General features: G+C 36.8%; 1 protein-coding gene across 1 annotated transcript in view; it reads left to right on the top strand.

Annotated features, from left to right (window-relative positions):
- COL19A1 (collagen type XIX alpha 1 chain) overlaps positions 1–17003 on the top strand; it is a 184923-nt gene that overhangs the window by 18515 nt on the left and 149405 nt on the right. The window contains exons 5-7 of the mRNA XM_018078330.3: positions 14164–14287; positions 14665–14940; positions 16675–16755. Coding sequence (XP_017933819.1) covers positions 14164–14287; positions 14665–14940; positions 16675–16755 — 481 coding nt within the window. The remainder of the gene's footprint in view (positions 1–14163; positions 14288–14664; positions 14941–16674; positions 16756–17003) is intronic.

The following is a 17003-nucleotide window of genomic DNA, read 5'->3' as shown; positions in this document are numbered from 1 at the left end:
AAAATCCCAAACAACCCTGTAATAAATCATGTCTTTCTTTTTCTGGCTTTTGTGATTTAACACTCTGTGAAAGCTAGTTTGCTTTAACTATGCTGTCAGGCATTTCTCCTCTTAACTAAAGTTGTACCTACAAAAAGATTGTTTGTGCTGATACATCTGTGTTTATACTGGAGCTTTGTTGTTTAAACATGTCATAGAGATATCGTGCCCTTCCTCCACCTTGCCTCTGAGTTTTTATATTTTATGTCTAAAAATAGTTCATGATCTGTCTCACAGTGAAACCGTCTGGTGTTTTTTCTTCATTACACTGATTTTCATTTATTTTCAGTTGGGTCTGAGAGATTTTTGGCCTCTAGCATTTCTATGTGAGTCACTCTGCAGTTTTTATCATCATGCTGTGAAATATTTTTTACTTAACGGTGATAAAGTGACAAATTTTTTAAAATACTTCTTTAGTTTTGCTGGAACAGTACAGGCCATGCTATGGGTTTTTCTCTTGGATGTCTGTATATCAACTTGAGTTCAGTCATAACTGTATACAGTTTGCTGATTGCAGTCTTGTCTGTCTCAAGTCAATATTTTTTATGCCACAAACTCATTTATAAACTTGGAGTGATGAAATAAACTTCAACTTGTAGAATGATCTGTAATTTCTAGAAACAAGTCTTGATGTACAGCTATTGGTGTATTAACAGAACCATGTGCAAGAGATAATGTTATTTTTGGATTTAGTCAGTGTGACTAGTTGCAGTATCTTAGAATTCTATTTTGAAATAATAAATCCTAAAAATACTCTGGGATTGGGCATGACAATACAGGCCTCGAATAACTTGTTGATAGTTCCTAATATGGCATTATGCTTTTAATGTTCATGCAAAAATGAATGTATCTTTTATTTTGGGGATTAGACAGCTAATTATTAATACACCTGTAGTAGTAATGTTAATGTTAAAGTCCTTGATGAACTTCGATTTACCTTTTTTACTCAGTTTTCTTTGTGAACTCTGCTGAGAGTTCTGCTTAGAAAATTTTTTTCACTGAAATGTTTGTAAAGCACTAGAACAGACTGCTCAAGGGTGTGGTGGAATCACCATCCCTGGAAGTTTGCAAAAAATTATGGATATGGCACTTGAGGACGTGTTTTGTTGGTGAACATGGTGCTGGTGCTAGGTTGATGGTTGGACTTGATGATCTTAAAGGTCTTTTCCAGTCTTAATAATTCTGTGAACATTTAGTAAGAAATGTGCATGCTCATAATGTATGGTGAACAGTGTTGATTTACTCGAATACTTTTGAATGCATATTTTGCTTTAGACCACTTCTGAGAAGTAACAATACAGACAGTGTCATCAAGGTGCTGTAACTCCATGCACACTTTTTTCCCCCTCTTATTGGATCTGTCTCTTAAGCAAGTGGTTCAGAATTCTAGATGACTGCCAGTTTAAATTAATCTATGAAACTAAACAAAAAGTATAATAGTCACTCAGGACCCTTCATGGTGGATGCACTTACCTTGTAGTATAGTACATACAATTGCAGCATTAAATTATCTCTCTTGCTCAGGACTGATATTTAGCAGCAACTTGTACAGAGTGAGTAGATAATGCTCATTCATTTTACAGATAAAGGTGCTATTTGGAAACAAGGAGTTTTGGGAACTGAGTCTTCTATTGCAGTAGTTTGGGGTTTTTTTGGTTTGGGGTTTTTTTGTTGGCTTTTTGTTGTTGTTGTTGTTTTGGGCTGGGGGGGTTGTTGTTTTTGGGGGTTTTTTTGGTTTTTTTGTTTGTTTTTTTGTGGTTTTTTTTTTTGTTTGCTTTTTTGATTTTTTTTTGTTTTTTTTTTTTTTCAATATCTCCTGTGAAATTAAGTCACTGAGAATTGAGAATGTTTAACATATGACATTATATTCCTTGCTGAACTGTGGACAATATGTGATAAAGACAGTAACTCGCAAGAATAATCATATGGACAGAGGCACTGGAAGAAAATGTGCTACAACAGGACCAAACATAAAAGCTAAGTTGTAGCAGTAGTTTAGTAATGAAACTGTATGAGATGACTTGAATGTCTGAAAAGGAAATGCTGTCAGATATGTGTTAACTCAAAAAGACTTTGAAATGATTTCTTATTTGGATAGGTTACTTTCCTTTCCACACAACTTTCTTTAAATTTAGAAAGTGATAAATAATTGTATTACTGTTAGTATGTGGGGACAGATATGCTATGTTACCAGGAAATTACGTAAGCTTAAGATTGTGAAAGTGTTAGGAGCACTAAAAAAACACTTTGTGATTCAAGATAGCTGATATGATTTCATGGAAAGGAAAGTCACGAGTCATTAACTGATTAAGAGTTCTTGAAAGATCAAAGTTATAACACAGCCTTGCTTCTCTTTTCTCCTTTAAAATGAGTTAGCACTACTCATATGAACTCGTATTGTGCCTAAGAGTACATTTTTTACAGCATCCTAATTTTTGTAATCAGAATTAACATATCATTTTAAACAGCTCATGTTGGATTGATTTTGTTCTCATACACAAGTAAATGTGTACTCCTATCCAGCTGGCTCTAGATGGTCCTGCCTGAGCAGAGGGGTTGGATCAGATGACCTCCAGAGGTTCCTTCCAGCTTCAACCATTCTAGGACTCTACGATTCTATTATAGACTATACTGTTAACAGATTTTCTTCCTTAAGAATATAGTTTCCATGATGTAGGGTCTTAATTCCATTGTCAACCATATAATTTATAGGGTAAGAGCGAATTCATCAAAATGCTGGTTTTGTCATAGCATGGTGAGGGAACTAAGTATTTCCTTTTTAAAACTTCCAAAATATTTTTTCTCATCTCATTGCATGCTTATATATTACAATTTTATGTAATGCAAAATATTGGTGATAATAGTGGTATTTTCTTTACTGTCATAACTTTTCCATATTTTATCTACTAGTCGGACGTGCAGTAAGAAATATGATGTTCTTAGAACTTTTGTCAGCAGTACAGGTTTCAGTCTCATCCTTACTGTTGAAAAAGAATATAATTCATTCTAGTTGTGTTACTTTTGTATGGAATTTACATAGATGATTTAACCTCAAATTAAGTTATAGCTGATGCATTGTTTTAATGCAAAGTTTTTCTAATGTGGAGTTTTCACTGTTTTGAAGAAAATTTGTGAATTCCTAGCTTCCTTGTTTGGATATAAGGCATCAGGCCTGCTTCCCCGGTCTGAGAAAGACTCCCGGTCATGTTCAGTGTTCCTTCAGGTTGGGGTTGGGGTGTTCTTTTGATGTGAAGCTTAGGAAAAATCTAAGTAAAATGTTCATTGACTTATCACTGCTTGAAGTCTCCTTTCAACACCTCTGTCTTGGCTTTAATGCAAGACCCCAACTCTCTTAACATGCTTTTTTTCATTTCTCTCCTAACACTTTAAGGGGGATACCTGGACATTTCCCAGCTGGGTCTGATGGTAACAGGGTTAGTGAGTCTCAGGTCTTTGGCCCATCCTGTTAAATATAGTTATGACTCAGCAGATAGCAATGCAATGTTGGTATTTTTGAACTTGATTTATTTTTAACTTCATTTAATCTGTAACTTACCAAAAATCTCATTATTACAGAAACCGTGAGAGTCGAAGGCTAAGCTGTATGTATCTTTTTTTTAACTTGACTTTAATTAGACAATTCATTTCTAACTCCAAGACTTCAGAAAAGTGATCATTTCCAGTTTCTGAAGATGTTATTAAGTCTTCCCAATGTGATGCAAATTAGTTTTTTGATCTTCCATTTTCCATATTCATTCACTTAAAATCCGTGAATGTGAACAATTTTTACAAACTGTAAAGGAGCACATTATTTATTTAATTATCCTTCTAATTGTAAGCAGAACACCAGGCTTAAATATTCATAGACTAGTCATGCTGTGTGTAGGGGGTGTTAAAGCAAAAGCATGTTCTCTCTCTAGCTTCACTCTTGCAGCTGACAGAGCTACTTGTTTCAGGTCAGACCCTGGTATCTGGTGTCATTAACCTTCTTTCCTACTCCGGTCTCTTCTGTTGGTAACTTAATCTTCACCACTTACACCTTCTTTTTTTGGGGAGATAACTGGAACGAAGATGGGTTGATCTATCCATCTACAACAGTCTTGTGGGCTGTAGTGCCTTAGGTCTCGTGTGTGCCTTCTTACTTGAGCACATCTTAGCATGACCTGCTTGTGACTTTAGCCTGGAATGAGTTTATTTATAGGCAGTCCTGTGTGCTGAAGAGGAGAGGGCTAGTTATCCAGGCAATTATTTGAGGTTAGAAAAAAAAACATCCCATGGTTTTGTTCAGCATCACTCCATACAGCAGTCCTAGCTCTCCCTTTCCACTGCCAACCACGCTATTATGTTCACTGGGAGTGCTCAGCATTTTCATAAGAGACATGCTGGCCTGTGAGATACTTTGCCTTTTACCATCAGCCAGGCTTGTCTAGGGCCTGGCAAAATGAACCCAGGAAGGAAAGGGAGAGCCTGTTCTAAGTGTAATCGCTTTGCTGGTACTTGTTCCATTGATTCAGTGTAAAAAGCTACCAAAAGTTTGGAATGGGGATGAGGGGAGACTAAACAGGAAGAAATTGAGTGTTCTATGGAAACAAGGTTTTTAGGTTGGGTAGCATGATGTCATGCAGAAATACACGAGGTAGCTCTCAAAACACCAGCATGAGAAGTAGGAGGGTGCGAGTCTCTCAGCATGCAGCTCTGCTGGAGCTGACTAGCCCTCCTGTGTACCAAACTAAAAAGACTGTTCTGTTTCTGGAATCAGCTGGCATCTCTAGGTACCTGTGCAAATGTCAGAGCAGAAATGGATGCTTAGATTTCTTCCTCCTCTATAGAAGATTATATGGATATATAGGCCAAGTAATTCCTGATGGCCTCCTTCATTTCCAAAGCATGAAGTGCATTTTCTGTCTGTCTTCTGACTGAATGATCATGGCATTTTCTTTGTTTTTCCAGACAACAGAAACCACTGAGATATACAAATAATTAATACTGTACCATAGGTCTTGCTTCAGGGTAGGAAGCATGTAAAAATGTGTACAGAGCAACTTTCAGTGCCAGTTGGCTGTCAGAGGTTACGCTGATTATTTTTTTCATTAACATCTTCAGAAGGTTTCTTGATCAGCCTAATAATTTCATTCCACTGTAGATAATCGTGTTTAGCATAAGAACTTAATATCTCATTGACTTCAGAGTCTGTCAAATAACAGACTATACTAACTAGACCTGTTGTCTTTGTTCGATTTCTGGGAGATAGCTAGAAGGACCACATGAGTTACAAAACAGCTCATAAAATATCTAAATAAAAGCATGGGTAGATGTCGAAAGAAACACCTAAAGTTCCTTTAGAAGTACTTAAGTTCACATCCTCTTGATGGTTGCAATTTATGAAAAAGTACCACAATTGGATTTTACGATATTTAGGACAGCAAAGGGGCATTTTTACATAATCTCTCAAGACCAAAAAGCTTGACGCAATTCTTGAATGAGCTGAAGACAACTTAAATCTCTGCCATTCTTTTAGGCACATCTTAGTTTTAAATTTTGAACAAAAGCTGTGTCTTAGGAGAGAATTGCAAACCCACCAAAGTTTTGTTTTGTTTTTTGGGGTTTTTTTGGTGGATTGCTTGTGAGCAATGTGACAGACTCTGAGTAAGTTTCTTTATAGAGGCAATCAATTTACTAGTGTGGTTCTGAGTAAGCCTGGGGCGTTCATGCTGGGCAATAAGACATGTGTACAGGCCAGTTTCAGTCCCTACAGTGAATCACGGAAGTAGAAACCTGTTAGAAAAATGGGAATGGGGGACATGCCCATTCATCTGAAGTTCTACATGTCAGTACAGAACAGAAAGTAGAATGAGGTATATATCTAGGAAGGGCATGATTCCCAGCAGGAGATGCTGGAGTTCAAGAGAGATGGTTTTCTTTTGAGTTATTTTTATATTTTCAGTGTAGATGGATGCTGGTACTGGAAGGAGATACTGCTAACTGGCATTTTTAAATTTTGATGCATGAGCAGATTTAGCATCCATGGAATGTGGAGAAATGCTCAGTTAAAGAGCACATTTTATGAGAAACATCCCCGTATTTACAGAACTCTAAAAACAGTAGACTGAAAGTGATTTCTTATCGTATGTCCGTGTGAGGAGGGGCAGATGGAATTGAAGGTATCAATTACTGATCCATCAGTATCTGCTACAGAGGTATTACCTGACTGCCACAGTTACTGAAAATATGCATTACAAGGAGCAGACTGGGGCAACAGAAGCTGGTTTTGGTCACTTTGTTCCAGTAGCATTAGAAAATCTTTGCATGATTCTCAGTCAGTAAGTAACACCAACACATGGAAAACCAATCTGGTTTGAGCAGCATGAGGCAGAGGGACACCCTAAAGTGTTGTGCAATTGCATGATTCGGAGAAAGCAGATGAAGAGGAAATGTTTTTCTCCTTTGTGAAAGAGCTAGAGTTCCACCTTTTTCTTATGTGTTCCCTGTCTCTCAACTTGTTTGTTCCCTGGTCACCTCCTGAGGAAAAGAAACAGCCTTATTGCAAGACTTGTTCAGCGTAAGGCCGGAGTGAATCACTCAGATTGACTTCAGTCTTTCTGAATGACAGGTAACCAGGCATTAGATGTTGAACTCAAAAGCATCTGAAGGAACATCTCAATGCCTGTACACTGCAGAGACCACCCAAATCTTTCTAGTACCTTATACATTTCCTTTACTAGCTTTGTACATAAAAAGGCAGCTTACTCTACTATATCTGTTGTTTGTATACCCTCTGTTTCATTATGTTTTCATAAATCTATACTAGTGCAGGTATGGAAAAAGATCATTTGGAGTATGAGATTACTTTGAGTAAAGTTTTAGCTTGCTGAAGTAGTAAGTCTCTGACCCTCCTCGTCCCTGACTAGTCTTCCTTCAAAACGTCCTCTGGTGGTGTGGCTGTCATTCTTTGCCACCCCATGTGCCTCTGTGTGGAAAGATGATTAATTTACTGTGCAACATTCATACTACGATGTTTTGGAAGGGGAAACATGCTGTTTGAATACAGTGCTTTCTAATGTGGTACACTTGCTAATTTCTGAACCCATTTTGACATATTTTATGTTTTAAAATACATTCATTATTAAAAGAGAGAGATGAAGAGTGAGCGACTGTGTGCTGAAATCACACATTTGTGGTTTTGGGAGCCTTTGGTCTTCGCTGGGGCTGTTTTTATTTTCCAGGTAGTAAAGTTCACTGATTGTTCTGAGACCTGTTTGGTTCATAAAACAAATATCCAAACTGAGCAAGGCAAGTGTGTATCTTTATTAAAAGCACTGAAAGCTACCTTCCACCAGATAAGACTCCAAAATTCTTAATGTTGATTACCTGATTTTTTTTTTCCCCCAGAAAAGTTAAAATGCACAGAAATTGGCTAAACTTGAAAAGCAGACAGTTTTGTTAGTCTGACATCTTTAACAGCAATGAAAGGCTGGCCTTTGACTTCATTAGGGCCAGGAATTCACTATTAATACCTTTAAATAAGGAAACAGAATACTGCTGGAAACCTTGGGGTAAAGGTACTCTGCACGGCATAACAGTTTTGGTATTTCTACTCCTCTTTCAAACCAATCTTTTTACAAATGCCCTTTAAAATTTTGATAGCAATAACATTGACTTTCACCCCCCAAAAATTCATGAACAACCTGTATATTGTGAGCTTCAACTAATCTATACTTGCTCAGTAAATGAAAGCAGAGGCATGCCGAAGTGTATGAAATATTAAGTAAATCCCTCTTCTCAATGTTAAAATAATCTGCAGCTTTGCTTTCAGCAGAACATTTCATGAGTGGGTTGAGCTCTCCCTAAGTAATTAATAACTCTTAAGCTGTCTGAATAGTTTCCCTTGAGTTGCATCATATAATGTGTCGTATGAAAACAACTTGAGGCCTAATGTAACATGAAACTGTATAATGCATCTTAACGTGATTTGAGGAAGATGGATGGGAAGGAAATTATTTCTTATCCTGACAGAACAGACAGCTGCTCTTAACTTTTATTTGAAAAGAATTTAAAAAACCCTTTCTGCCCACAGATTGGTAAATTGTTCTAGTTAGTTATTTCCCCTTCTCCTGTTGTACCAGTCAAGTTAGGTAAAAACTGAGAATCAAAAATCTAGTAATTTAATGTAGAAATATTGAGAATAATGTGGAGATTTTTTTTATTTGGTCACCCGAGCTTTACTTTTTTATTCGTGATAGATCTGAGTTTAAATCCCTTTGCAAGCACAAAAAGGTTAGCATGTCAATGCCTCTATCAATGTAGTACTAAAGAAATTATTACCCAACATGGGAAAGTTGTTTAAACTAACTCCTTGAGCTCTGGTCACCAAATGATTGTAGCATTGTCATGTTACAAGTGACATATACCAGGTAATGGTATATGTCAGCTGGAAAAGATGTATCTTGCCATAAACTCTAAACATCTCTCGTTTCACTCTCAGGAAATGTAAGTTGGCTCATCTTTCTCTTCTTGGAAGACATACAGCAAGTTGGAGGCTTCATTGATACTTGTAAATACGGAAGTTTATCATATACTGTAGTGTATTCTCATTCGATATGGAACAATTAGAGTTCATAAGATTTAAAAATAGATGCTGCTTTCCCATTAGTGCTTTTTTTAAAAATAAAAACAAAAGGTAAATAAAGGATTGCCTTACTAAATTTGATACGGGTAACTCAATGCTGCTTTACAAAGATAGAACTAAAACTGTTTATAGCACAGTGAATACATAGTTAATTCATTCATAATTACTTCTTTTAGTATGGTAGCACTAGCAGTTCCATCTGGTATCTGCATTTCAGAAATTTTCCGAACTTTTGAGGAAACAAATGAATAATCAAATATTTTGCCAAAAATTATTCTATACTTGATCATTATAAACAGTGGAAAGTGTGCACAAATATAATGGTAAAGTTCATGCAAAATTCCTGTCACTGCTCTTCTAGGAACCTCATAATGTACACCTGTTTTTAGGAAAAATTATGGCTACATTTAATCCAGTAAAAAAGAGGAGAACGCAACAAAAGACTTTGCAATTCTGTGTATACATATACTTTCACAGAGTGACACACAGTTGTTACGGGAGCATCAGTGTGTATTTATTACCATTCTGGCTCCATCTGCCTCATGTTTCAACCAGTGAAACATTAAGAGATACTTGAATGTATGGATTTCTAACATATCTTTGTAAAATCTAAAACCTTGTATTGCTAGGAATCTTCCTGCTGGTTATCAGTAGTGTCCTCAATTTGCCAGCTGCGGCCTCTGTAATTTACAGTACACCTCAACCCAGCTGGCCAGGGTGGTGTAAATTTAAACCTCCATATATTCAGTTTATGTGCTTTAATTCCTGCTATTGTTTTGAGCAGTTTCCACCAAGGGTGTGCTTTGCTTTGAGAACACAGTGCTCCATTCATCAACTTTAATTTTTTTATATATACTAGTAACAATATGGACAGAGGGAAAAAATCAAACTGTTTAAATTCCACCTAAAGTATAATTTAGTCAGACTTTGGACTCCTCAGTCTGAGAATTATTCTAATTGCCCACTCTCAAGCACCATCTATCCCCTAGTGGCACCTAAAATGAATAATTTTGGGCAACTAATTTCTGGGTATAAATTCTGCGGAAGCCTAGAAGCACCATGGCTTAAGCAGACAGGCATGTAACTCCCACTCAAGTTTCATTGTGACTTCAAGATGTGTGTAGAGGTGTCTGAACATTGTCCATGTTCCTGGAGGTGCCTAAGCCATAGACTGTGCTTAAATCACACATAGTAAGCTTGGACAGCATTGAAGCCGACACAAACCACAGTAGTCATGAGTGTTTTGAGTGCAGAAGAGGAAGAGAGAATATTTTTAATAACCTTAAAGGTTTGTTTGAGCAGTCATCTGGGAAGGCTGTCTGATTTGGATTGTCCTAATCTAAGGAAATTTAACAAGAATGAGAGAACTTGACTATTGTACCACTGAAAAGGGTATTTCCTTTTCACAAAAATCTCAGAGCTGTGTTTTTGCTCCCCAGTCTGATTATGTAATTTGGTTCAGATACTGTTGTCCAAAAAAGTCCAAAAAGGCATCTAGTGGAGGGATCAGATGCCCAGGATATCCTGGGCATCTGCTTTTCTGTGTTAATTTGTAAATTCTTTCTTCTTGTCTTTATGGATGAATTTGCACACTTACTAGTTGCTACCCGCATTTCTGTAACATTAGAACTTGCTTAAGACCTGTCATCTCTCTTACTTCTTTTGGTGTAGACACCATGATGTGCTACCTGAAGTTTTTGTTCTGTTTGTGCTGTGTGTACATCTGTAGGCTTCAAAATGAGCTTGGTATAGGTTTCCTTCACCCTTTTTCTCTCTCCTTTTCCTGTTGTTCTTTCCTTGTGCCACGTGGAAAGGGTAAATACTTATCAATGGAGTATTTGTTCAGCTGTAGACGTGTGGACCAACTTGCTTTTGTATTTTTCATTAACACTTACTGCTGTTTATTTATTGTTTTCATCCTGTACATAACATCTCATTAGTTTTCTGAAGTTTTAAACATTGGTAGATGTGATCAGGTGAAACAGTATACTAAACATTCAAAGGTCTTCTGAATTTCAAATTCAGTCATCATTGCTGGGCTTCAAGAACAAAGATTCAGGAAAGGGCTCTACCCACGTTTGTCACAAGCACGTTGGTGGCTAAAAAGGCCAATACGAGACAGGCATGTCCGATTGCAAAAGGCACAGCAGAAAGACTCCTTAGGTGGTAAATTCTGCAAGGCATGATTCTTTCTGCATTGTCTTTTCTCCTCAAGGGTGATCCTGCGTGCGTTCTCAAAGGCATCAGCAGCGTTATAGATGGTGTGTCTCCAGACCTCCCGATTGGAGGCCAGACTAGACCAGTTATGATCAATATGGTCAAGGCTGAGATGTTGTTTCAGACAGTCCTTGTATCTCCTCTTTGGGGCTCCTCTCATGCGGCAGCCGGTGGCAATTGAATACTGAATTTCAAATTCAGTATTCCGTAAACTTTTGGCTTGACTTTTCTCATGTTGCAATATGAGGGTTTATGTTCATGTTTCTGTTCCCGTTCATTTCTTTTTCCCTTCAGATGTCATTGTATACCTGTTGTTTAAAACACGGACATACTTTGCCTATCTTTGAGGAACTTTTAAATTAGCTTTACAGATTAGAAGATACCATGGCAGTAATACTTAAATATCACTACAGTATCTTACTAATCATCTGTACCCAAGTCACTTCAATGCTTGATGCATGCTTTTTTATTCTATTACAGTCACTTTAAGCCATTCAGGGAGCAGGAGCATAGGGGAAATTGTGTATGGTAGTAGATAGTGTGCTAGTTTTCTGAATATTTCATCCCATCATTTTGTTCCTTTTCATGCTCACCATCTGCCTGGAAGGGTTGAAAGTTAAGTGTATACTTTAAAGCATCTTTTAATGACTTTTTGGTCACCAAGGAATGTTCATATAGGTAACAATGATAACTCTTCTCAAAATAAAGATACTGTTTCTATTATGTTTCTGGTATACAGCACTTGTATATCAAATTTGTGCTGCTTGTTGGCCAGACACTGGTAAAGGTTTTCCAAGGCGTTGTGGAATACTCTCCATTCTTGAGACTTCCAAAACTCAGCTGGACAGGACTTACAGTAGTTGGATATAATTTTCAGGTTGGCCTGCTTTGAGCAGGGGGTTAGATCCATTGGCCTTCAGAGATACTTTCCTACCTAAGTTGCCTTGTGAATCTAACTGAATTGATCCTTGGTCCAATTCTACTGAAATTTTCCCTCCTTTGTTGACTTCACTGAAATCAGTGTAATGCCATTAGGAATTAATTTGATCTCGTGTGCTTTTCTCATTACTCCCAATATGGTTTTCTTTGTCAGTTCAAAGCTAAGAGAAGTTAGAGTGAACTCCTCCCCTTTTTCATAATGCTGGCCCATATCTTAACATTTTGTTTCCTGAATGATTTGATAAACACTTAAGGAAAGTAATTTTATACCGTGTGTACTCACACAATCAAACTTATTTGAAAAAATTCTGAAACAAACACATTCAGAAGACTTAATAGTCATACATCTAGATGGCTCTGAAAGTGTTAGAAAGGCTTACAGTAAAAAACAGTGAAGTGGTGGGGGTGGGGTTGCATGTGTGTGTGAGTGTGTGTGTAGAAAAGAGTGCTACTATGTCCAAAAACTACTTCCATTTGTTTTCTAGATTTATCATACTCATCATGGTTTCCCCTCCTTTCATTTGAAGACTTCTTATCATTTCTCTTCCACGATTGTCTGTCCTTTGCCTATTAATGTGAACTCCCCTCTGTCTCCCAATGTGGAACTTAGCTGGGAAAGTTAACTGATTTTTTGAAAGCTAATCAGATGCTCCTGCTGTCAGATGTCCTGTCTAGTTTACAGCTGTAAACCTGAGATACCATCACCTTAGCTTGCCTGGGGTGCAATAAATCATAGGGCTGATCCACATCCAGATAGTTTATTGTTCTGCAGAGACACATTCATGTATTAGTGAAGGTATTTTTTTATAAATCATAGAACATATTCTTTATGCTATATTTAAAATACATAGTACAAAATAAAGATCTAAGTCTTGCCAAGCCTATTCACTTTTGCCTTGCCTTTTGACATTCAAACATCTAAAGCTGTACAACATCATATGGGTCTACTAACAATGTGGGAGAGCAGCCAATTTGATCCTGGGATAAAAAAGGAATCAGCTGTGGGAAATAAGCCGAAGAAGTGTGATTCCCACGTAAGGGACTTAAATAGGTGTTAGTCCATAAAGAAGCTCTTAAGCAGGATTTAGAGCAGGCTTCTTTGCACAGGAGGCATTTTTCCTAAGATCCTAAGTTAAGTACAACAATTTTCAGGAGGGTTGTGGGGTTATTGTCTTGTTGGCTGTAATGCTGTGCTCTTTCTTTCCCCCTGCATTTGCTATTGTTTTGTTTTGTTTTTAATAAAACTTTATAGCACATTACTGTGTAATTATATGCCCATTTACAGTTTTTTAGAACTAAGCCATTTGCTTTGTGTGACCATGGGAAACAAATTTGAAGAAATTTTTCTGCTGCATGGGGTCCTCAGGTTTCTTGAACTCTGCTCCAGGGAATGGTTTTTGCAGTATGGCTAGCTGGGCAATCCTGAAGTTTTCAGCAAATGACAATGTGAACACTTAAGCTACTCCAGTGTATAGAATTTGCATCTGTCGTTTTCATTTGTCTCACCTCTGTCTTAGAAAAGAAATAATTTGAAATGCAGAAGCTTCAAATGAAAAAAGCTGATTGCACCATCCTAACTTATTTAGTACAGAATTAGTGTATGTTTAATGGTTACCAAAGTCTGTAGAGTTCCATTTTTTGAGAAATACAAACTTTTCAAATAGTTTATAGAAGTGGTGTTACAGTGCATTCTGTGATATAGGTCAGACAATTTTTTTTAGAGGCATTGGTGTATCTTAGGTAAGAAAGGAATAACAAAATCAAACAACAGCAAGTTATTCAGTCTAAAATGCATTCCTTATTCTTTTTCGAGCTTGCTGAAGTCCAGCTGTTCTGATACTCATGATGTCCGAGTCATTGCCCATGGAGGTCACTGGATCAAATCCCTGCTCAAAGCAGGACCAACTTGGAAGCTAGATCAGGTTATTATGAGCCCTGTCCAGCTGTGTTTTGAAAGTCTCCAAGGATGAGGATTATTGCACAAATCCTCTACAAAACTTGTTCAAATATCCCAAGAAATAAATTGGGAAAACCAGTATTTTAAAATATGTTTATGTGTGGCATTCATTTTGCAGCAGTTCTTTTAAGACTCCTATTTATATTAATCACAGATGTTAGAACAAAAATTAATGAACAAAATATTCAGTCATTTACTCTTATAAATAGACTGAATTGTACTTTGAGGAGAAGCACTTCTGATTGCTGAGGCCCGTGAATTTATATGAGTGTGAGCAAGTGTTTGGCTTCTTGTTTTCACCAAGTATTATTTCTATTCATTCTTTTTAAGCAGTGTTTGTTTGTATAAGAATATCAAGAAGTCTTTTTCCTCCCTCCTGTTGCAGGCAAGTGTTTCCAAATGGGCTTCCTGAAGAATACTCTCTAGTTGCTGCATTCCGTGTACGGCGAAATACCAAGAAAGAACGTTGGTATATATGGCAAGTTTTAAATCAGTATGACACACCTGAGGTTAGAGTCATTTTTTATTTTTTTTTTTCAATAAATTTCTTTTTTTTCCCCCATATAATATGACACATTTAATAGTGGATGTTTCACTACTGGATTTAGCTTCAGTTTATAAGGAACAGATTGCTCTGAAGTAATTGATGACTTCTTCTAGGAATGGCAGAAATTTATCAAAATCTATTCAGTTAAGACTGAAAAGTAGGATAAAATGCATGTTATGATTTATAGCTGATAAGTACTCACCAAGTTACATAGAAAAATGCTTCATAATTCTTGCCCAGTCTATATAGTTGAAGTATTTTTATTATATATAGTTTATGTATGTGCTTGTTTCTTATAAATTTTTAATGACCACTTCTTTTATTTTATTTTACTTTCAGATCTCTGTCCTTCTGGATGGTACAAAAAAGGTGGTGGAGTATATGACCAAATCCGCTCAGGGAAATATACTGCACTACACTTTTAAGAGTCGAGAAATTTACCCGTTGTTTGATCGGCAGTGGCATAAGCTTGGTATTAGTGTGCAGTCAGGGATCATTTCGCTCTATTTGGATTGTAATTTAATTGAGAGAAAGCAGACTGATGAAAAATTCACCATTGACTTGCAGGGAAGGACACTGATTGCTTCTCGTACTGCAGATGATAAGCCTGTAGATGTGAGTAGTATGAAAAAAAAAGCGATAACTTGAAATCGTGTTTTAACCATGCTTCTACTAGCACAGTTGTAAAGAATCATGTAGATAAAAGGTTCAAAACCAGTCATTACTTTTGAATGTGTATTTTTAATTTGAGGTCCTCAAGTATTTTCCTCAAAATAGTATTCAGTGCTGTAGCATCTGCTTAGGCAAACCTGTTGCCTAAGTAACTACATAAAACTCAGTCCTGGTTTAAGGAGTCTGTTTTTCTGTATTTACTTTGCAGAATGAGCCCCCTAGGTACCGTGGATATATTATTACTATGTTTAAAGATAACTTACAGTGGTAATCTTTTTCTTTCATTTTTGTGAGATTAATTTGTAAGTTTGTATCAGTCATCCGTTACATGCTGTTTCTTTGACAGAGGGGAGACACAAAATAATTAAGGATTACCTCAGTATCAAGGTGTTTCGGGTTAATTCACCTATGTAGAAATAGGGGCATATTGTTCATGGTTGTCACTCCCCTATCCAAATGAGAGGGATTACGAAGTGGCTGGAGGTGTGTTTCCTGCAGCCTTAGGTGCAAGAATTACCCAAGGCAACCCCATAATATTCTGGGCTGTGTTCTGTCCCAGAGATGCTCTCTTCTGTTTCCTCATGCAGAGACTTCACAGCAAATAATTTCTAATCTTCAGGAAATGTCAGTTTGTTTTAAGTACACTGACATCCAACTACCAGGTTTAAAACATCTGCCTTAGAGTTTATAGTGACCATCTGAAAACTTCAGCAATACTATGTACACTGTAGGGTTCCAGATGAAAAGAGCACATTGTAACTGCAAGCTAACATTGCAGGAGGAGTCATTCTTGTGAGTCTCTAAGCAATTTGACCTGGACTTGGAGCTCGTATTTCATGGGGCCAAGCTCATGTTTAGTTTTATTTTCTACGGCTTGAGTTTAATGTTGTTTGAAATGTGTGTACAATCTCCTCATTTCCAAATAGCATGAAGAAAGAGCAGATCTTTTTTTTTGATTGCGTGGACAAGCTGGATAATTCTGAGTGGAAGTTGTCTATTGGGACTTACACATTTGCAGGAAAACATTATGGGCTTAAAGCTGATGAAGGCAGCAGAGTGGATCCTATATCAACAGTCACTCTTCTCAATACCAAGTGCAAGAGGGAAATGAAGAGGATGTAAAACCAAAGCAGAAAGAGGCATATGAAGACAAGATTAGCTAGTTAAATTTAGATGCTTTTCATCTCACCAATCCACCCAAAATCTCTGAAGTAAAGCTTTACGTACAGAATTTGTGATCTTTTGCTCTTTGGGTGATTTAGTGGCAATGTCCAGGCAAAGATCTGTCCAAAGCAGAAGATGATGTGTGCAATAGAGAGCTTATCAAACCTTTACTCCAGTTCCCTGCAGAGGAAAATTACATTCCTGAAAAGAATGTTTACAGAGGATGTCTAGAGGGGTAAAATGCCTGTGTAACATAGCAAGATCGATACAGATGAATGCAACTTACATGAAAATAAATAAAATCTAAAATGTGGTTTTCATCAAGGTAATAGACTGCATAATTTGCTCCTTGAATGGGGAGCTGTGTAATTGTTTTGGATTTGTCTCTTTCTAGCATTTCAGAAATATGCAGTGTTTCAAAGAGAAAGTTTATTATGCCAAGATAAGAAAAAGCATACTGTAACACAGATTTTTTTTACATCTCATATTAATTTCTTTTGTATTTCTTAATAGATTGAACTTCACCACATAGCAGTTTATTGTAATCCAAAACTTGCAACAGAAGATACATGTTGTGAAATATCTGCAGACTTGGTAAGTTGTCTGTTAAAATTAAAATGTTAATACAAAAGAAATTACTTTGTTGTTTCTTGCTAAAAAGTTGTAAATAACTTTCAATAGAGGTGTTAGTTAAATTACCTTCTAAAAATGAATCCCATATCTAGAGCCATGGTACATAGTTTCTTGCTGCCTAACTAAATATCACAGTGAGACATCAGTAAAAGGCGCTAGGGGCTGCTAGTGCTTTTAAAATTAATTTCTTAACGTTGATTTAATATCTA

Source organism: Manacus vitellinus, unplaced genomic scaffold, assembly GCF_001715985.3.
Source record: "Manacus vitellinus isolate BGI_N305 unplaced genomic scaffold, ASM171598v3 scaffold_4_pilon, whole genome shotgun sequence".
Taxonomy (NCBI): domain Eukaryota; kingdom Metazoa; phylum Chordata; class Aves; order Passeriformes; family Pipridae; genus Manacus; species Manacus vitellinus.
This window is presented reverse-complemented; position numbering and strand designations above follow the sequence as displayed.